Source organism: Anabas testudineus, chromosome 1, assembly GCF_900324465.2.
Source record: "Anabas testudineus chromosome 1, fAnaTes1.2, whole genome shotgun sequence".
Classification (NCBI taxonomy): Eukaryota; Metazoa; Chordata; class Actinopteri; order Anabantiformes; family Anabantidae; genus Anabas; species Anabas testudineus.
Genome location: NC_046610.1, coordinates 1,635,654 through 1,657,149, shown reverse-complemented (window position 1 = coordinate 1,657,149; position 21,496 = coordinate 1,635,654). Strand labels below are relative to the sequence as shown.

The 21,496-nt window shown below is 40.5% G+C and overlaps 2 protein-coding genes and 1 non-coding gene across 8 annotated transcripts in view; 2 read left to right on the top strand and 1 right to left on the bottom strand.

Moving 5' to 3' along the window:
- Positions 1-479: 479 nt before the first annotated feature.
- LOC113162246 (E3 ubiquitin-protein ligase pellino homolog 1-like) lies at positions 480-13,473 on the bottom strand. 2 transcript variants are annotated; one of them, XM_026360286.1, is made up of 7 exons: positions 13,386-13,473; positions 8,537-8,705; positions 5,231-5,360; positions 4,135-4,236; positions 3,231-3,428; positions 2,967-3,155; positions 480-2,623 (listed from the first exon to the last, which is right to left on the bottom strand). In XM_026360286.1, the coding sequence occupies exons 2-7, from the start codon at positions 8,620-8,622 to the stop codon at positions 2,045-2,047; spliced, it is 1,284 nt and encodes a 427-aa protein (XP_026216071.1). In that variant the 5' UTR covers positions 8,623-8,705; positions 13,386-13,473; the 3' UTR covers positions 480-2,044. The 2 variants fall into 2 exon arrangements, with proteins under 2 accessions (XP_026216071.1, XP_026216070.1); XM_026360285.1 differs by having other exon boundaries at positions 13,285-13,460.
- On the top strand, positions 3,757-3,829 carry trnat-cgu. The gene has a single exon. It is a non-coding gene; the product is annotated as a tRNA-Thr (tRNA).
- A 1,506-nt stretch (positions 13,474-14,979) lies between the features above and the next one.
- Positions 14,980-21,496, top strand: part of LOC113162599 (equilibrative nucleoside transporter 2-like) — a 6,622-nt gene continuing 105 nt past the window's right edge. Inside the window, exons 1-15 of one of the 5 annotated variants that reach the window (XM_026360820.1) lie at positions 14,980-15,178; positions 15,723-15,771; positions 16,073-16,122; positions 17,344-17,407; positions 17,491-17,572; positions 17,671-17,822; positions 18,796-18,935; positions 19,006-19,140; positions 19,229-19,326; positions 19,641-19,716; positions 19,815-19,918; positions 20,125-20,261; positions 20,342-20,447; positions 20,544-20,737; positions 20,818-20,952. In XM_026360820.1, coding sequence (XP_026216605.1) covers positions 15,085-15,178; positions 15,723-15,771; positions 16,073-16,122; positions 17,344-17,407; positions 17,491-17,572; positions 17,671-17,822; positions 18,796-18,935; positions 19,006-19,140; positions 19,229-19,326; positions 19,641-19,716; positions 19,815-19,918; positions 20,125-20,261; positions 20,342-20,447; positions 20,544-20,737; positions 20,818-20,929 — 1,593 coding nt within the window. In that variant the 5' untranslated portion in view covers positions 14,980-15,084 and the 3' untranslated portion in view covers positions 20,930-20,952. The other 4 variants (XM_026360824.1, XM_026360822.1, XM_026360819.1 and 1 more) reach the window with 4 other exon arrangements.

The window sequence follows — 21,496 nt, the reverse complement described above, 5'->3', positions numbered from 1 at the left end:
ACCAGACGTTGTTCACTGGCCGAGTGCAGTGGACGGACAGGGTTGTAGACTTCAAAGTTTAAAGTTCAGTTCAAAGAACTTTGTTTTTGTGAACTCTAACTCTGGCCTTTGTGTTTTTGACATTAACCAGGACTTTGCATGTTATGGTGAACACTCTTGAGGATAGGTGTATGATGTTTTCTCTTGACCTCTAGACCTGCATCCTGGAGAGTGTTCTTGACTTCCTGCACATAATGGACTTTTTCTGCACCATGAAAATCTTTTTCCAGGCATTCACGAGCCTCCTCAGTCTACCAGCCCACTTTCCAGTCTTCCTGTTACAACCTGCTTTGACATCTCTCTTTTTTGCCATTTTGAGCTTTATTATCTTAATCACTAGTGTGGTCATTGTTAATTCCTCATACTGACAGACAACTCCACTAAAAACATTTTTTAATAGTCAATTTAGGTTTTAAATAAACAGCGACAGACGCCAAACATCAGTAATGTGTTTTTATTTTTTGCACCATAAATGTATACAGTAGCTTTCAAGGCATCTAACATAAATTAAAAACAATATGCAGGATTAACACAGACACTTTTGGTCTCCATCTGTTTAGTTCTACATTTACTTTCCTGCAGATTTTATCTGATGCACCTGGAGTCGCACTGAGGTTTTGCTGGTTTGACTGAAGAAGAGTGAAGAACAAATTATTAACTGGCATTTGCAAGTTTTCTTAAACAGATCATTTTGATATTTTTGCTAAACTTACCAGGGACAGAAATAAAAACAGGGAAGTGATTGTTTTAAGGAAACCTGATTCATTTAGATTTTTCTTTTATACAGCTGTGACGTTTGGCCTCATGGTGGTGCTGGAGGAAAAGTCAATATCAAGAATTTTTATCAGGATTTTTTCTTATTATTCTTAAATATCCTCAATATTCTGGTAATATGGTCAGAGATTAATTGTTGAGAGAACCTGTTCTACAATAAAATGTTGCATGTTGACCCAAGACAACAGCTTCAGGAGTTTCCCAGACATATTGTTGCTACATTAGGATACAAAGCAATTATAATTATTGCATTATTCTGTTTGCAGAGAGAAAAGTCACTTGATTTTAATTAAAATTTAAAAATTAAATATAGGTTTGTTATGGATATGACAAAGGGATGGTAAGATGGAGTTTGTGTCACAGTTTTTACACTTTCCTGAATAAAAGTGTTACCAGCGTTTCCCACAGAAAAGCTTCCAAATCAATATTTGGTCCAAAATGGGACAAACTGAACTAATAATCGTGTATTAGTGTTAATAGTGAGGCAGCAATCAGCTGTAGAGAGCAGCTGGAAACATGTCTGCATGTCCCCGTAGTAGTGCCAACTCAGTCTGGCAGCTGTCCAAAATGAATTTCCCCAAGGGGATCAATAAAGTATACATTATTATTAAATGCACTTGTGTTGGTCCAAATAAAGCTAAAGGAGTCATAGTCTGCTTTTCATGTTCTGATGTTACGTATGTACTTTAGTGAAGTTCAGGTTCCCATGTTACGCAGTCGCCCAAAGCTTCAACATGCGTTTAAATGCGGGCTGCTAGTGAAACTCCAGGCTTCAGTCCGGCTAAACAACTATCCATGTTTTTAGGGCTCTAACACCCACTGAGTACACCGTCCCACCCACCCGTCTGGGCTGTCTCACAGAAAGTGTTTTTGGGTTGTAAAGTGAGTGTAGTGTAAACTGAGGTAAAACCATAAAACAACAGTAGTTACAGTTACAGACCAGAAACAGACTCAGTGTGTTATCTGTTCACAGACTGTTTTCACAGTGGGATGGGGGAAGGGGGTCTTAAAGAACAGGAGGTTAAACTAGTCTTTTTAGTCTCAAGGCCAGAGGAGCTGTTGCATAAAGAGACATTATCTAACATGTTAAATGATATAACCTGTATCAGTGGAGCCCCAGAAGAAAATATAAACGCTAAATTCAACATAATACGACCACTTTAAATTAAATTATTAAAAGGATTCTGTTCATCTGTTGGTTAAGGCTTTAGACAAAGGGCCTGTGTGGTTTTCAGTCCAGCGGGCTTTGGAAGATGAGTCTGACGCAGCCGGACTCTTCGCTCAACGGCAGGATGCAGAACGGACAGGCAGCGTGGAAGGCGTGTGTGCCGTGCGGCAGCAGGATCTGACTCCAGTACGCTGCCGTCTTCTCTGAGCAGACGTGACCGCAGGGGGAGAAGGTGTGTGTGGGGGGCTCCGCGTCCACGTAGAAGGCCGCCTCACAGCCTAGCCACAGGGGGACGTAGGGGCCCCGCGCTCTGCACATGGGGCACTCTCTTTCCTGGCACTCTGCCTCCACCTTGGGGTCACGGCGACCCCCCCAGCCGTGGTAGCCGTGCACATGGCCGCAGCGCAGGTAGGCCCAGGGCTGTTTCTCGTCCAGGACGTCCTTGCGGCGCAGGCTGGGGAAAGCCAGCGTGTTAAAGCCCACGGGACACTGCGGCCGCCCAGCATTCAGCTCCTGCCGCAGCACCTCCAGGTGTTTGAGGGTGGGAGTGTGGGCCAGGCCCTCGGCCGTCCGCCACAGCAGAGTGGCACCACACAGGTCGATGAGCGATCCGTCCACCAGCTCGTTAGACTCAGAGTCCACCTGATGAACAGAAGAGTAAAAGAAGCACACGTCACTCACAGCGCTGCACTGTGTCTAGACACACAGGCTTTATTTAACAATAATCCTTTTATAAGAAGTGATTGTTTCAAGGTTACATTGTTCATTTTGTCAAGACTTGTTGAATCAACTTTGTAACTGTGTTTATGAAGGAAACATTGAGCATGTGCCCACTTACAGTAACACAGAAGATCACATGTTAAAATCTGTTGAGCCACAGAATTACACTCATACATTGACCTAGTTACACAATATCTCAACATCACTGGTGTCATGTGTTCTGACAGTGTGTGTACAGTACATGCTCAGTGTGTTTGTGACCCACCATCCTGCCTCTCTGCTGAGCTGATCTGGTCTCCCGCAGCGTGAAGACATTGCCACAGACTGAGATTTCCCTCCACAGGCCGGGTTGAGAGTCCTGGCTAAAGCCGTGGTGTGGATGCATCACCAGAACGCCGTTGGTGGTCAGACCATCCATCTGACCGTCTTGCATCCTCCACTTGGCTGCCTTCTCCTGTGGAGACATTAAGAATTCATGTTTCATCTAAAATGAACAACTTCTCAGTCATTACACAGAACAGAAGCTTACCCCGAGGAAGATGTTCTTGGAGGAGTCGAACCCTGCAGCGTAGATCCGTGCAGAATAAGGAGGGTTTCTTTGGCAGATGATGCGGCAGGCAAAACGGGAGATGGTGCTTTGAACTGTCTGACTGTCTGCGTTAGTCTGACCACCAGGCACCGTGTCTGTCACCACAAAGTCAATGGGACTCTCTGTAGATCGGCCAATCTGTAATGATACACACACAAACTGTCAGATTTATATTTTTTACATACGTGTGTGTTTGTGCTGCAGACTTAAATGAACTAGAGACTAAGGCAGAGAGGAACAAAGCATTGTTTAACAGCATGTTTACTACACAAGCCACTGTGTCTAAACGGTTTCGTATTCCGTATTTACAGTTTGCATATTTTTCCAGTCATTCCTTCATTTGTTCATTGATTTTTTTTCCCCATCTCCAAGTTTTTTTTATATTTTTGTGAAGTGCTGGAATTAACATTGAGGGCGTTTGTTTGGATGGGTTGATGATATTTATTCACAAAGCACTGCTGTCAGTGGCTCTGTAGCTCAGTGGTTAGAGCACTGGTCTCGTAAACCAGGGGTCGTGAGTTCAAACCTCACCAGGGCCTGATTTCTGTTTAAGGTTCAGCTGATTCAGAAGAATAAACGGGTTATTGTTCCCATTTACTACCTACTGAACTGTAGGAGGCTCAGTTAGAAGTATGAGTCAAAGAATTGTTCTCTGGAAAACAAAGGGTTCTGGCTCTCTCAGATTCAAATCAATGAAAACAAAATAGTCAGAATAAGTTAAAAGAGGCAAAAACAGTAACATGTAACAACGTGTAATTTAACACTGAGGCTGAATTTTAATCATCATTCCAGGTGTGTTACTGTCCATCGCTCCATCAGCTACAGCTGTTTGGATGATACAAACCTGGAACATGTCTGTGCTGCTGTCTTGGGTGTACTCCACCACCACCGTCTGCGACCGGGACAGAGTGTATGAAATGCTGTGCTGCTCCTTGTTGTTGATAGCCTTTAGGAACACAGAACATGTGCTGTGAGGATCTGTTGGTTAGGTATGAAAACATACATCTGTTCTTATGCTGTTTGTTCACAGAGGAGGTTTGTAACAGAAAAAGCAAAGATATGAAAATATGACACAAATTCTAGATTTTCACTTAGTATAAATCCATGTATCTATCCTGGTAATAAACCACAAACAGAACCAATACAAAAATAGGAACAAACATCTGATGAGGTGTTTGCTAACACAGACGAGCCAATCCCTTTTTTTTCTGTTGTACTGCTTTGGCTGCTTCTTCACCTAGCCTAGCCTAGCTTCTTAGTGTTAGAGATTAAACAGCTTATCGAGGACATAATGTAAGTGTGTTATTAACAGTTTGAAAGAAACGTGACAACAAGTTAAGCTATTAAAGGCTTGACAAGGATTTGAAGCTGGGATCTATTGCAGCCTAATCCTCAGCGAGAATCACACCCATAGACCATCAAGCGGAGAGAAGAAGACATCTCTCAGAGCAACAGCTGGGTTTCAACCAAAAACTAGCTTGGCTAACTTTGAAGGAGTTAGCCGAGAGGTTTCTCACTTCTTCCCAGCTTTGCACTACATGCTACATATCTTATCTGGATTTTTACAGTAGATGAAGCTACTGTGGGGTTTCACTGTCTTGTCCAAAGACACGAGCAAGAGCAAGAGCAACCAGGAACCAAACTGGGGTTTACAGATGACAGCTCTACCAACTGATTTGGAAAAGTAACCACTGAATTAAACTGACATAAAAAGGTACTCTGTGCTCCAGGTGAGGATCGAAGTCACAACCAGGGCATCACTCTGCTAGTTACTGTCTTATAAGTACCACGCACTGACCGATTGCGCCACTGGAGCTTTGCAAGCTGTACAGTACAGTTGGACAAACAGAGGTCTGTGGTTTGTGAATGACTAAAAAGACTTGCATGGTCATTTCACATGATGTACACTGTTCACCTGTACTTGTGTGTTGAGCGCTAACCTTGGCAGCCTGAGGTGTGCAGGATGTGTGCACTGTGCTGGGTTTCACACCGTTGGCTTTGTTTCTGCGACACAGAGCGAAGCGACTTTTCCGCCTCCCCTTGTCGCCATTGGGCAGAGAGCCGTTACACCTGAGCACACAGGATGAGAAACATCAGTCACAGAGGAGCCTTACAACAGAACATACTGCATCCCCTGTGAGACATCCAGGGAATGACACTAAAGAATCAATTATTCAACCATTTCAGACTTTCTGTGGTTCAAGTGTCTCAACTTTGATAATTTCCTGTGTTTGAAAACATCTAAAAATGCAACCTCAGGACTTTTTTGGATGATTAATGTAACATTAACTGCTGAGAACACAGAAATACAAAGGTGTTGTTAATCATCCAAAAACTCCATCAGCCTTAGACTCACTTGACTGCTCAGACCCACAGTAGCTTGTACTGCCGTGGCTTTTCAGTGCTGTACAAACCGAGTCCGGAGTTCCACAGAGTTTTATTTCAGTTCTGGAGACAATCGTGAAGCAATAAAAGGTCTAAGACCACAGCTCCAGCCATGACTTTCCTGACATCTCCCCAGTGTCCACAGTGAGATTGAGGTTGGATAAAGTTAAGTCTACATCCATATTTCTGTCTCCTCAGTCACTGTGCACACGTCACTTGGACAGGTCTTTCATAGTCTTTTTGAATAAGTGAGCAATAAATGTAAAGCTGAGTCAGAATCTTGCAAAGACATGGTGTAAGCCTATTTTAGATTTCCCTCTCATGTTTGCTGAAATGCACCCGTACGCCACAGCTCAGCTATAAACCAGGGGAAACAAAGTGAAAGAAATGTGTGCTGTGTCTGACAGATACTGACCCAGTTCAGCTTAAAGTGATGTTGAAAGGCTGTTTCATACTGTCCCTGAACACAGCACACCTGATCTGCAGGTGGCAAACAGCTTATACTATTTCTTCTACAGTATATAGACACAATGTCCATTGTGTCACTTTCTTAACATTACTAGGTCCAAGTCAATAGATCATTTTTCCAGTGTACAGTTACAGATTTGCAGACATCAGGGAGGAGAGATTAACATTTGGGAAATTCCATTGGGAGGAATGTTTGATGTCTGGAACAGGGTCTCAGTAGGAGGAGATGGAACCACAATAGACTGTGGACATTTGTGTCAGTCTCATTTCAAGAACTTTTCTTTCCCTAATTTAAGCACTTTATTATTGGGTTAATACCAATTTGACATACCAAGCTGACCAATGTATATGAGAACTAGAGGCAACTGAGACAAACTGCTTGGTCGCCTCACATCACCTTCATCTCCGCCAAACAGTGGCACTAGTACATCACTCTCTCTGTTTTGGTACTTTAATATTGGAAAGAAGAAGAAGACCTGGAATTATAGATGCAAACGGTAAACAAACGGTTTTCACACCACTCTCACTCACCACCGATGGTTTATAGCTACTTCTAACTGAGGATATGTCTCATAAGAAGCTGTAAAAGCCAGTGGGGTACATTTGTCTTATTGTGCAGTGATTCGCTAAGCAATGCACAAAAACAAACAGCTTGGTATGTATCTGCAATGTAATATTAGCTTTGCTTCATCAAAAGTGGTGATCGACACCAGCCACTCGTCACTATGTTCAAAAAACAATAATCAGTTTAAGTTTCTGGAGCTGTTGGATGTGTTTTATTTGCAGTTTTGCACCAGGATATCACTTTCCCCCATCTTCAAGTGTTTGTGCTAAGCTAGGCTAAACACTTCCTGTGCCGATCTCGTACTGCCAGTAAGTGTAAAAAACACATGTATTTCCAAACAGGATACTTCGTGGGACAGAAAATGCTGACAAGGTTTCAATTCAGATTCAAAAGCAGGATGATGTGGTTCAGTGGTTTATGATTTATTCATGAAATCTGTTAAATGTAGTTTTAATTAAACTACATTTAACAGCATAAGGAGCGTTGTGTAGTGAATTAGAAAAGTCTTGAAATTGAAAGTTGTGGGACTTTAAATGAAAAGTCGCTGCAGGTTATCTTGAGAGACAGACTGCTCTCAGCCACAGGTCATGTAAACATTTGAGCCCAGTTAAGAGTTGAGCCATTCTTTTACTGGATAATGCAAACTTCCTGTGTTTCAGATAAAGTAACGGTCACCTCTTTTCTTAGACAAACTCTGACTCCCCCACATCACCACTGTAGCTGCACGGTATGACACAACATGCACGTTCTGTTTTCACAAACTACATGGCTCTTTTAAATTAAACCTTATGACTGGTGTAATTGACAGTTACAGGCTTTGCCAGACTTTTCAATTCCACATGCAAACACTATAATACAAAAGCAAACAAAAGGTCTGACAACCGCAGCTCGCCAACAGATTTACTGACGTCTCTCGACCTCTCTGAACCACAGGCTCTCTGCTGTGTGTCCACAGCGAATGGCGTTTAGTCAGGAAGTCAGCAGCATTCTTTGCTGTGGTGGGGTTTCTCAACACATTTAACCGGATTTAAGCTGAGTTATGCTGCTTCCAAACACACACTACTGGACTGGATTATACAATGTACATAAAGTGCTGCCAGGCATCAAATGCCAGTAAGTATGAAACCTCAATATTTGTTTTTGTCCATCCAAATGAGAAAATTGTGCACAATTCTTTACTTTCAAATTTGTGTTTGCAGGGAACTTGTGACAAAAAGTGATTGTAATTACAGAGCACGCACTTAAAACTGAACTGAAAATACAGACAGAAAACAAATTTTTTGTGAAACCAGATTGAGATCACTTATGAGTGATATGTTGTCTCATGTCATCTCATGATTTAGATGTGAAGTTACTTTATGAAAAATGAACAATATCCAGTCCCATCACACTGACTAGAGTCGGGACAGAAATAACACTTCACTACTACCATCCATATGTTGACAAGGTAAGCAGCAAATATGCCATACACTGCAAGGTTCAGCCTGCAGAATGATGTACCTGATGTGTCTGATCTGCACACACATCATTTACAGTGGCTAACATTAGCTTGATTAAGCTAATGAAGCATCAGAGTCAACTGTACAACTGGACGGAATTTGTCGTGAAATTTGTAGCATGGATTTCATCAGCTGATCCTTGGCTACTGGATGTCATAGTGTCCATGAACGCATCACTAAGCTTTTAGCTAAGGTTTTATTGAGTGTACATAGATGTTTAGTGAAAAAACAAGAACAAGCCAAACGAGCAGTTGGGTCATGTAAGGCTCCACCTTGGTGACTGAGGAGTTTTGACCACAGCAGTAAAACCTTATGAGTGAACATCTTACCCCAGAACAATGAGCTCTCCATATTTGATGGGTCCTTTGGTGGAAGTGGGGGAGGTGGAGATGTTTTCTTGGCCAAGCGAAAACATGTGTGCAGCCTTCTGAGGGACGAGGGGTTAGGACTTTCCCACCCTCAGAGTGTTTCCATCAGTGCAGGTACACAACACATCACCTGTAAATAAAAACGTATTTTTTAAGATGTCAGATAAAATTTAAGTTTTACTTGTCAGCAAATATTGTGTCAGAGATGGCGTAACTGTGGAGATTTCATTTAAAATTTAAAAGGCCTAATACAAACACACACAAAAGCTTCAACACTACACTATTCATTACTACAATACACCCACAGTGTCTTTGTACTGCGAGCTGGGAGCCACAGTGTGCGTATTCACTGCAGTACACTGAGAGGGGTTGTTAGGTGTAAAACAGGGCTATTTGAGTTTGTGATTCACTCAGCAGCGCACCACGACTTATTTTATAATCCTTTGCACAGAGAAAAAGCACAAGCTGAGCATTCATTCAGAAGCTGGGCTCCGACGTTATAAATCTGTTACACAACATGAAGAATTTTGAAATGATGTGTGTGATTTTATAACGAAAATGGTAAATAAATGGTAAACGATCTGCACTTTTATAACAAAAAGAGTTCAGAGGTTTGTTGAAGTTCTTCAAAAGACTCATTACACATAATCTTCCAGCTTTTGGAGGTAATGTGGGTCAACATCTCCTAATAGCAGCATTAAAGACCACAGCCAGGATTCAAACCCCACTCTCCTGCTCGGAAGGTGGTGATTTGACCACTACACTATCCGGCCACAGAACCTAATGTGGATTCTAAGTGCTGCAGGCGGAAAGGCTGTTAGGTGGTGGTTATGCCTAAAATAGCCTCATCTGATTATTGTAGTACCTTTACAGTGGTTACACAAGTACACAGGTCTGTAATCACTGTGCTTGATGTTAGTTACTGAAATCGAGAAGCTGGGGTTTTTTTCTTACACCTTTTCAATCTGGTCCTGATGAGACTTTAGAAACTTGAAGAAGAAAAAAGAAGCTTGCAGCACCCACGAGGTGTCTCCTTCACATTATACCTCAGACGTGAGTCTGGACCACTGTCCAAGCAACTCCTACTGCTATGACTGTTGACTGTAGCTACTGTAGTTATTGTTTTCACTCATATGTACTGTTTTAGCTGTGGGTAAAAAAAGTTTTAGATCAGAGTCTGCAGATAGGACTCAGATTGAGACCAGGGCTGAAAATACTCATCAGGACAGTGACCAACTTCCTTGGAGAAATCATGCCGAGTCTTATCTGATAAGTTCAGTGGTTTGAAGATATTTTTGAACAGATGCATCATAAAGGGAGATGTCCTCAGTCCGGCCTCAGTACTCCATCATGAACTTATTTCAGTAGTCATGAGTACAGCCAGTGAAGTGCAGGTGGACAGAGGCGCATTCAGGGCCTGTAACTGGACGCCAGATAAGGAGGACGACTTCTAAAGTGACTTCACTCCTCTGCAACAACCACTCTTTGTGCGTCTCTTTCCTCTCGTGACGGTGACGTGCCTGACAGACTCACTCTTTGCTCTGTTCACGCCGTGGCTCAAAGCTGGTTTTATCCCTTGCTGGTGACTTGGATCTCATGGTTTCTAATCATCCTGAACAACACAAAACCCTGTGGAAAACTAAAACCTAGTTTTGACAACAGTTTGTCAGAATGTACAGTTCACTTACTATCAAGTACAAGTAAATACTAATATCCCATCAAAGTCAAAGAAATTCAAAGACCAGTCAAATGTTCAACAGCAACAACAATCTTTGAGTAAGAAGTGCACACGATGTCAACACCTTTCCTTTGACTCAAGTCCAAGTCCATTCTGGAAGAGGTGTGTGGACTGAGGACTGTGATCATTAATGTGTTCACATAGAAATTTCCTGGTGTAGAAATCATACATGTGGCTGTAGTCTTGCAGAAGGACTTTGATTATTTCAAATCAATTCAACATAAAGTTTTTTCATTTCAAAATTACTTAACTTACAATTTCTAGTTTTTATTGTCAGAACTTGAAGTCATTTAACTTAAATTGATGAGTTGAATGATTGAGATTTAACTCATTAAATTAAGTTGATTAAAAAACAAGTTTGGTAGTAGACTTTCCAGCATGCATTGTTTGACAGTTAATGCTCTCAAAATATTGTTCTTTTTTGTAGAAAACAGTGAAATCAGGTCATGGTGGTTTATTTTCACATTAGTAAAAACTATGTGAACCATAAAGGTTGAATTCAGACCCACTACCGCTCAACATTAGAGGCTCCAACAGGAGCAACTTCATAATTATTACTACAAAACTATGGTTCTTTTCCTCAGTCTGAGGAGAAAACTCTTCAAATTGACTGAGAAAGTTTTAATTCACATCATTCAAATGAAACTGACATAGATTTGTAAGTTCGACAAACAAATCTAAATCAACCAAACCTAGACAACACTTCACGTTTAGTTGTGTTAAAAGAATTAATTGCATTCGTTTGACCCATAGTTGAAGCAACTTAGCAAGTTATATATCACATTTTACCGGCTAACTCCAACCTGCCAAACACAGACCACTCACTGAAAGAAGGCTTTAACAAGTCGAGCGTGTTTTCACATCGGCTCTGACAAGGAAATACCCCCAGCCCACAAACACATCTACCCTGCTCACCATGGTAACAGCCGGGTCAATGGCTGCAAAGTGTCAGTGAGAAACTTCACAGGACACTAAACATAATGCAGGAGGTGTTTGTGTTGGTGGAAGGGGGTCATGGGCTGCTTGTGTGTGCACTAATAATCCAATAATGGGCAGATTAAGCCAATAACCCTATTATTAAAGCCTGCAAACAAATTAAACCGATTATTTCAGATGAGTTAAGATAAAAATTAGGACATAAAACTATATTAACAAAGCTGCGGTACCATAAGGCATCGTACAAGAGTTAAACCAGCGTTAAAAGGCCATTTTCATAGCTAGAAAACCTCAACTGTAAAAGATTTGAAAAGGTCTTTATAGGGCAGTAGTTCTGTATAATCACTTAGTGGCTTTCAGTAAAATACTGTGATTACATAAGTTTACATTTAGTCATTTGGCAGATATCTAAAGCAACTTACAAGGCTACGGCAGGCTAAGCGTAAGGAGGTCACAGTTGGGATTCAAACACCACTCCCACATGGAGGGGCAGTAATCTTACCATTACACTATCCAGGCGCTGCTGGTTTGTTAAGTTTATCAAGTTATTGTGTATCAGAGTTTATTATTTCAAAATTGTCTAGCAGTGCAAAGTGGATAACCACCTCAGCGAAAAGCTCCAATACAGCTCAACTTGTGATAATTTTTGTTATTAAAACATTAGATGCATTTAATGATGGTGTTTCTGTGAACAGTGGTTCCTCTGCTCTGTTCTCCCAAGGGTTAGTGTTACATTTCTTGAAAGTGCATTTATTTCCTCTGACATTAGGATGAATTACTTTTCTTTTTAACCACTACTGCTATTAAAACTCAGGAGCTGTGTTAATATTATGATACTGGTTTGAGTCATCATCAACCACTTTCACTGTCACTAGCGTTGACTGCACCTCTGCTTTAATGCACCCACACCAAACTTTTTCCAGATTTGCGGTCAATGGTAGCACAGGTTGACATGTCAATAAGCTTATTATGAGCCGACAGTTGGACAAAAAAGGCCAAACTTCAAGTTATAACAAAAACAAGAACAAAAGCAGCATCTGCCGGGACAGATGCTCGGATACGTTGGTGCATACTAATGGGTTTGTGTGGCCAGAACAAAAGAGGCCAGCTGGACTGCAGAGACCCGGACAGACCAGCCTGTCAACCACAGCCACTGCTGGAGCCCTGCTTATGTACAACAATTAAAGTTTAAGTACTTTGAATAAAATTGGAAATTATACTCTAATATTTGTATTTCTTTCCACAGATAATAAATCAGTGACTATTTCTGCAAATGACTAATAAGTAAAATAACAATGTCACCAGTTTCAGCTTGTTAAATTATTATTGATTGCGGCTTCTCTTTCTTTCTGTGTTCTGCTTCTAACACAAACAAGGCTAGATTAGTTTTCATATATTTGTAACTATTACAAACATTGAAAATCAAGTTCTTAAAGTCAAAGCGATTCAATTAAATGATGTAAAAGATATTCTGAAGATAAATTAGGATTCATTCACAATGGAAATAGTAGTTGAACGCAGCCCCAGTGTGTAATTAGCCTGTAATGGATAAAATATTAATAATATGAATACCCTTATGAACCAGGAGAATTACTAAACGATGATCTTACAAATGAGAAGTAACATCAGTTGTTATATTTGAAATATAAAGCTTATTAAGCTGACAGACACAACAAACATTATAAACTAGTTACAACCTATTTTAAACTTACGACTAAAACCAAAGAAAAGTCCTAACATTAAAAATAATGTTTTGGTATTTTTATAATAAAACAAATAAAAACCTTTTATTAGCTTCAGGATGTTTAGACTGAAGCTTTGTGTAAATGTATTAGATAAAATGAACCTTATACTGTTGTTACAGTATTTAGGTAACGTTAGTTAACGTTAACACACACTAAACACGGTTGGTTTACCTATTTTAACCAAAGTTAATAACTTTAAAAAGTGCTAATTTATCAGCTAACTAGCTAGCTTGTTATTCAGCACAACGTTTCCACGCTGGATGAGAAACTACTTTTTTAAACAAACTTACCGAAGTTACTGGTCGAATAAAAGTAGTTTAATCCCCCAAATGTGTCTGATTAAGATCCCGACTCTGTTAACTACTACTGTGCATAAACATGTAATAGGTACCTGAGAGTTAAACGGTAGATTTTATGAGTTTTCATCTGTAGAAGACTAAACTGAACCGAATCCCTCTGAGGTTTGGCTTCGATCTGAGTCAACTCCACTGGAACCGTCACCACGGCTCCTATTTCCGGTACGTATTTCAAAATAAAAGGAGTAACTTTAGAACTGGGTGTTTCTGTTCAGGCAAAACATTAAAATGTTTGAATACACAAACATTTTATGTTAGTAATTAACCTTAAATAAACAAACAAAAAAATACATTCCACTCAGGTTCAGGTCAAACTGCTGTTGCTCACCTGTTATAAACAAGGCTGCAGCTCAAGTGTCCAGCGGAGCATAACTAGAACCAGAGGCTGTGTTCACTGAGAGACAGAAAAACTACTGGAGTTCTCCGATCAGCATGGTACTATCAGAAGAACTCTGTCTTAGTAGTATTATGATATCTTGATTAAAATATAAAGCACACTGAATTTTCACTGGAATTGAATGTGCTGTTTAAATACGTCTTCCAGCTTAATGCAGTAGAGGTGAGAGCTGCCACTGTGACTGTGATGCTGGCAAATGTTAAACTTGGCTGTGGTGATGAAACTCCTGAGAATTTAGCAATTTTCAATGTGCTGCAGTATTTTTAGTTTTCATATACTGTATGTCTTCATTTAAGTAAAAGATTCAATATGACAATGTTAAAAAACAAATTCAAACAATATTGTGATGAAAAGTTTTTATTTATTAGTTGAATTCTCTTCTGCACAGTTTCTGAAAGTACTTGGCAGGTGAGTTGTACCAGGAAAACTGTCTCAGTGTCTTTTGTGTCATCATGTGATCCCAGGCGGACTGCTGGATCAGGACTCTGTGGGTGCTGTGTAGGGTCTTCCTGTCTTTTAACCAGAATAGTTTCTTATTAATGCTTCCAGAATTTGGATTTAAGTATCTTATTTTTTTTAGCTGGTAAAACAATTTTATGTTTATCTACAGCTCCATCTGCTCCTTTCTGTATTTCTAATAAATGGTATACATGTTTTCTTATTCTTATAGTTGTTTTATTAGCATTTGATGCTGTTTTCCTTTTGTGACTCATCAAGATCACAGCTGGTTCTTCAGTCGTTCCTTTTAGATTAAATCCTGTGTTATAACACCTATAAAGTTGTGAAGGTTCCCCTTTCAGGGACAGTTGGACAAATACAAAAACAAGAAAGAGGAACAGAAACCAAATGTGTTCTTTAAGCCTCACTGACCTTAATAGTTGGTGTAAATGTATGCTGCTGTGAAAGCAACCCAGGACCTATTTTAGAGACAGAACAGTTTAACGTCAAAACATCCAAAACTAATCATTTAAAAAAAGAAGCAGTGACAAGGGACCGGCGGAGTGTCACCCAGTTAGGGTGTGTGGTTGTTTCATATCTGGTCCTGTACTGAGCCAAATTAGAAACTGTGTCACTTTGTGAAAGCTCTTCAACCTAAATTATGTAAATGTGCTGCGCCGTTTTATGTTGCTGCTTTATTGTTTTATTGTGAAAGTTCAAAATGAGAACTTCCACTTTTCACTGAGGTCTCTCCCTCCTCCTGTCTCTCTCTCTCTCTTTACCCTCTGAAGTTCAGCTGCTGCCTTTTGTTTCTGACTCACTGCACTTATAATAGAGCGTAGTGCAGTGAATAAAAGACTTTCATGAAATACTAATCATGTTTAATTCACAGTGGAATAATGTGTTTAGTATCTACGGTTGATCATCCAACGAACCCACAGGACACAGACTCTGGGCCCCCCAGGTCAGAGCCTCTGTATGAAGTGAGTTCAGGTAAAAGACACTCGAAACATCTGAAAATGTGTACGTCGACTTTATGATGTTTTATTTCTCTGGGACGTGTGTTTAATGACTGTAGGTTGATCTGTGTTCAAAGTACCAAATGACGACACACACGTCAGGACAACAGTTTTCATCCTGTCTCCATTCATTTGTAAAAATACAGCTGTGGTCAGACTAATCTGCTGTTAGTGATGAGTTTAAACTCATCTTAGAAAAACGAGTCATGTTAATTAATGATGCTAATGTTTCCCTTTCCTTCATTAACCTTCCACTTCAACTTCTTCAGTTACAACTAGCAGATCCGTTCAGTGGTGTTGTGTGTTTGTGCAGAGCCATCTGCTGTTTATGCTGTGGAATCACACAGGTTCAATTTTAAAAGAGCAGACAAAGGGTCTTTATGTATCTTTATTGTTCTGCTTCTTACAGCGTTCATGAATGAAACTGAATACTAAGATGTTCTTTGTATTTATTATTTTTGTTGTTTTCATGTTGTTGGACATCAGACAGTGTGAACATGTTAAATGTCTTTATAAAGGCTGCAAGACAAATATCCTACTACTACTGTGTAATGGATTCACTTACAGGTACATTTTTGTGATATAATACTATTACAAAAATAAAAGTATAAATATGAATTGTGTTAAAGCATTAAAATGGAGGTATTTGCAATATTAGAACTGATCAAATGTCCCTCTTTACCTGGGCCCACCACATGATGATGTGTACAGACTGTTCCCACACTGTAAACACTGTCGTTTGTCATTTTTGTCCCTTCTCGCCTTCTGTAACACGTGAATAAACTTTCACATTTGAGCGCGTGTCTAATATTAATGTTGCATCACCACCCGCCAAAACTCATTGATTCCGTTTGTCTTTGGTTCAAAGTGCACGGATCCATCAGTCGGAGCCGGGACAGCACCAGCACCGAACCTCAGGTGAGCCCCTCTCTCTGTTTACCGGGTGATATGTACTTAAATCCAGTGTTTTTCAAACGGACTTCTGAATGGTCTCCACCAGTTTACACAGCTTCTGTACGTTTATCAGGAGTGCGGGTAATAAAACCCGCGTTAATTCAACATTTCCTATTTATTAGTAATTAGTAATATTCACAGTTGTAATGATACACAAACACAAAACTCGCTATGAAACTTTAACAAGACCTTTTCTATTTAATATTCAACGAAAACAGCATAAAGATTATTTGTTCAGTTTCTCAAAGTAGACTTGTAATAATTATTAGTGTTTTAACGAACATATTTTAATGTTATATAGGTCTAAACACTGAATAAGTTACTTTTACTTTGGATATTTTTGTCTTTATGGCTTTATCTCTTGATTTCGAGTCCTTGTATTGAAATAAATACTCATTATAAATATAGATAAATTCATCTTTCTACACTTTACAGTTAAATGATGTTTGACGTTTTCTCAATAAGACTAATAAGAAGTTCTAATAACATCGACAGTGAACGCATCCTAATGCCGCGTTCACTGCTGATGTGGCGCCATGTGGAGATGAGTCACCACTAGTATATGGAAATACAAAGCTGTTATTATTTTCATTAAATGTCTGCAGATTATTTTACTCTCTCAAATAAGATTTTTTAATTTTAGTAACACAGAGAAAGGCCTTGTTTGGATTCGATGTACAGTACAGATCTGCTGCTATGATGGAAAAATCTAAGCTCAGGGTTTAAAACATGTGTTGGTGTCTATGAGTAACTGTTCTTATGAGTCTGTATACAGTATAAATACTGTGAGACTTGTCTTCCTGTGTCTCATGTACAGTATAAATACTGGTATTAGTATTGTGGTCCTCATCTCTCATGAGCATATGTTAAAGGTGTGATTTGTTTTTAAAGGGATAGTCCACAAAAATCTTATGCTTAGGCCTTTAATGATGATGTTTACCTTCAAACTGTATTCGAACATGTGTCAAACTGTGTACATCCTTTACAAAGATCGTATCGTACTGTGTATCGTCACAGTTTTTGCCCATGATAAAACTTTTGTTATATCCTGACTTTGTACAAACTGACAGAGATGACAGATTTTACTGAGTGATGCTTGTCGTCCACTCCCACACGTGAACATCTGAATACACACTTTGATTAACAGGGACACTGATGCTATTTAAAACTCTTTCTCGACTTCAGGGCAGAATCGAGACCAAAGCATCAGGATGTGGAACGAGAAGAAACAGAGTCCACCTGCTGACCGGTGAGTCAAATAACAACAAAGAACATTTTCATTTAAAACTCTGTGGACCTGCTTCAGGTCGTGAAAGTGTTTTGTTCCCACAGCGGTCAGGCCGTAGCCCTGATCATCTTCGTGCTCGGTCTGGGAACTCTGCTGCCCTGGAACTTCTTCATTACGGCTTCTCAGGTTTCACTCGCAGTATTTTATTTTTTATTCTACTGTGTGTTATTTATTTCTTATTATTTACAAGTGTTCATTGATTTTTCTTCTTTTTTTTGTCTTAGTATTTCAACGGGCGCCTCACAGTTTCCAACATCACCTCTAACGGCACATCACACACTCAGACTAAAAACTACAACTACGACAGCTGGATGGCTTTGCTGTCCCAGCTGCCCCTGCTGATGTTCACACTGCTCAACTCGTTCCTGTATCAGTGGTATGTTTTCACAGTTATTATACTTTATGTTACATACAGTACTGAGTATAGGCCATCTGAGGATGGGTTCCCTGTTGAGTCTGGTTCCTCTCAAGGTTTCTTCCTGTTGCCTTCTCAGGGAGTTTTTCTTGCCACCGTCGCCCTCGGCTTGCTCATCAGGGACAATCTGATTATTATGATTCATACACATTCACTGTTCATGTACTGTTCTTTGGTTGTGTGAAGCTGCTTTGTGACAATGTCAATTGTAAAAAGCGCTCTACAAATAAATTGAAAAATTGTGCTATGAGGCGTTCAAGCACAGCATGTTGGTCATCCATTTCTTTTGGTATTCAGGGACGGTAGAGAAGAGTAGAGTAGAGTAGAGTAAAACAGTAGAGTTTCGATTTAAAAATTCTTCATGGTTTAATAAATATTTTGCCAAGTAATCACAAAAAAGCAAAACTGAAGAAGAATCTGCGTTATGACTCGAGCAGCAGATTTAAAATCGTTATAACTCTGTTATTGATACTGAAGAGTAGGAAACAAGAACCAAACTGGAACACAGCCACTCCCCCCACAATAAACCCTCTGTTTGCTTGCTGAAGACATCCACCTCTCTCATATTAACACTCCCTACACAGTATAGGTCACCTGTGTTGTGAGGTGTTCAGGTACAGGACAAAAAGTATGTAAGTGTAGATTATCTGTGTTGTGAGGCGTTTAGGGACAGTACAAAGACCTGAATCCTCCAAAAATCTAAAACAACAATAACAATAACAAAAACAAAAACTAAGCTATGAACCGAACTGAGATTCAGAAATGGTGCGTGAATCATTACTCAGACATTGATATTAAAGACAGATAAAGGATTCAAATCAAGTTCACAGAGCTAATCTAACACACGTCCTTCGTTCTACAGATACTCTGTTATGATATGAGGAATATGTCCTCACACGTGCAGTATTACAGTAACTGTCTCTTCTCTTTGCAGGGTGAGTGAGCGTATCCGTGTGGCCGTCAGCATGATCATCATCTTCCTCCTCTTCTCCCTCACTGCTGCTCTGGTCCAGGTCCCCATGCTGCCGGACACCTTCTTCTCTGTCACCATGGCAACGATCTGGTTTATCAACAGTAAGTTTACCCACAGACGATAACAAGTGTTGGTGGGAAACTGTGGTTCTTAACGTGTGTGTGTGTGCAGTGTTCAGTGCAGTGCTGCAGGGCAGCATGTTCGGCGTGGTCGGGCTGTTTCCTCCTCGCTACAGCACTCTGTTCATGAGCGGTCAGGGTCTGGCGGGGATCTTCGCTGCCATCGCCATGCTCCTCTCCATCTTAAGTAAGTGCTGAACCTCGTAACTGTGTGAGAGTCACATTCGGCTTCAACTGTGGATGTGAATGAAGCTGACGTGTGTGTTCGTCTGCAGGTAACGCAGATACAAGCTCGGCTGCGTTGGGATACTTCATCACTCCGTGTGTGGCCACTCTGGGGACTCTGCTCTGCTACCTGCTGCTGCCACACCTGGTGAGGAGAACGCCCTCTAACACAGTGACTCACGTTTAATGTGTGTAAACGTTAAGGTCAGAACGAGGTGTGGAGGAACAACAGGGTGTCTGCTTCTGTTTCTATGACCTTCTGTAGGAATGCTGCACTTAGAGGAAGGTGCTGAACATAAAAGTGATTTAATTGTTGAAGACATGTAACAAACATGCTGCTGTCTGCTGAATAGGATCTGTCAACAATTCAATTTCTTTTTAGTGCATTTAAACAAACAGAAGAAGAGCCGTAAATATGAAGTAAAATTTTATTTTTATTTTCCTGTTTATTCTCCTCTGCAGAATTTTGCCCGTTTCTACCTGAACACTAGTCACACCGACAGTGTGCAGAAGGCTCAGGAACTCCTCACTGGCACAGGTTCGTTGAGCAGCGTCCTCATGTGGTTTGGACCGAGTCATAAGTCATAAAGTGAAAGACTGACAAGTTTCTTTTCTTTTCTTTTTTTATTTTTGAAGAGAAAAAAATGTTAAACGGCAAAGACCTCGAGGCCAACGGGAAACTGATGATGGAGCAGGAGGCGAGTCAGGAGCGCTCGTCTGTTCTGACTGTTTTCAAAAAGGTGACGACGTCTCATCTGTTGCAGGATTTTTAATATTTGTCCAGAAAGAAGAGAGCAGCTGTTGTTCCTGTTGATTTGTTTTTCGACATTGATTCACTTCAACAGGACCAGACCTTGATATTTGGGTGGTTTTCCTGACTGACACTGAAGTAACAGGCTTTGACTTGTGAGATGTCTTTAACAATAAACCCTCCTGTGCTGCACAGATCTGGGTGATGGCTCTGTGTGTGACGTGTGTGTTTGCCATCACGCTGTCGGTTTTTCCTGTCATCACAGTCCGTGTACAGACCGTGTATAAGGGCAACGCCGCCTGGGGTGAGTCACCGTTAGAACAGCAGTCCAGGTGCTGGACTGTTCTTAAGCATAAAACATTTTCAAACACATTTAGGGGGTTTATGATGTGATACTATTTGTGAAATGCAGCCCGGCTCTGTCTCTCACAGATAAGGTGTTCACCTGTGTTTGCTGCTTCATCGTTTTCAACACCATGGACCTGGTCGGCCGCAGCACCCCGTCTCTTGTGCAGTGGGTGAGTCGTGCTGCAGGTTTTGAAGGAGATAAAATGTTTTTTAACTTCTGGTAAATTAGAAGAATGGACGTGATTTTTCCGTCTCTATTGCTGCAGCCGTCGAAGGACAGCCAGCTGTTTCCTGCTGCCGTGCTGGCTCGGCTCGTCTTCATCCCTCTGCTCATGATGTGTAACATCAAGGACTCAGAGCTCTCCTTCTTCACACACGACTGCGCCTTTGTCACCATCATGGCTCTGTTCTCCTTCTCCAACGGGTACCTGGCGAGCCTCTGCATGGCCTACGCTCCACAGTGAGTCTCGCTCACTTGCTCTGAGCTTTTCTGTTCTGTTTTGTTGCATGAACACGACTCTGACTCCTTCTGTCATGCAGGTTTGTGCGGTTTAAGGACTGTGAGACGGCCGGCTCTCTGATGACCTTCTTTCTGGCTCTGGGTCTGGCCGTGGGAGCCTCGTTCTCCTTCCTGCTGGGAAAACTGGTTTAGGAATTAGGCTCAGGAAAAAATGCTGAATATGAACCCAAGAAAAGCACTTTGTATTAGGACTGTTACTCACCTGCTGTTATTGTTAGTTGAGGATAATATCAGAGTCCATAAACTGCACAGAGATTATTAAAGGGAAAACTGATCCTTACAGGATATTAAAGGGATTAATGCTACAAACTAATCTGTAAGAGACCAGATCAAGTATATTTATTATTAGAGCTACTACTGATTACTGATTTATTGAGGAATTGAAGAAAATCTAGTAGAACACAAATTACAAAGAAACGTGTTATTTCAGCAACAACAAGATGTGTTTCAGGTCAGTCAGGTTAACAATACACAAAATGAAACCAGCAAGTAATAAATAAACACAGAGAGGTGAGAAAAGGTAACTGGAGTGTTTATTAGGAAACAGCTCCTGTAGAACAGATCTTCCATGAATGTGCATGTTGTACAGGTGAACCTAATAAAGCGACTAGCGAGTGTCTAATACAGCTATAATGTTTTGAATGTATATTTTAAATTCATGCTTTTATTCTGAAATCATCACAACCATTTAAAAATCTT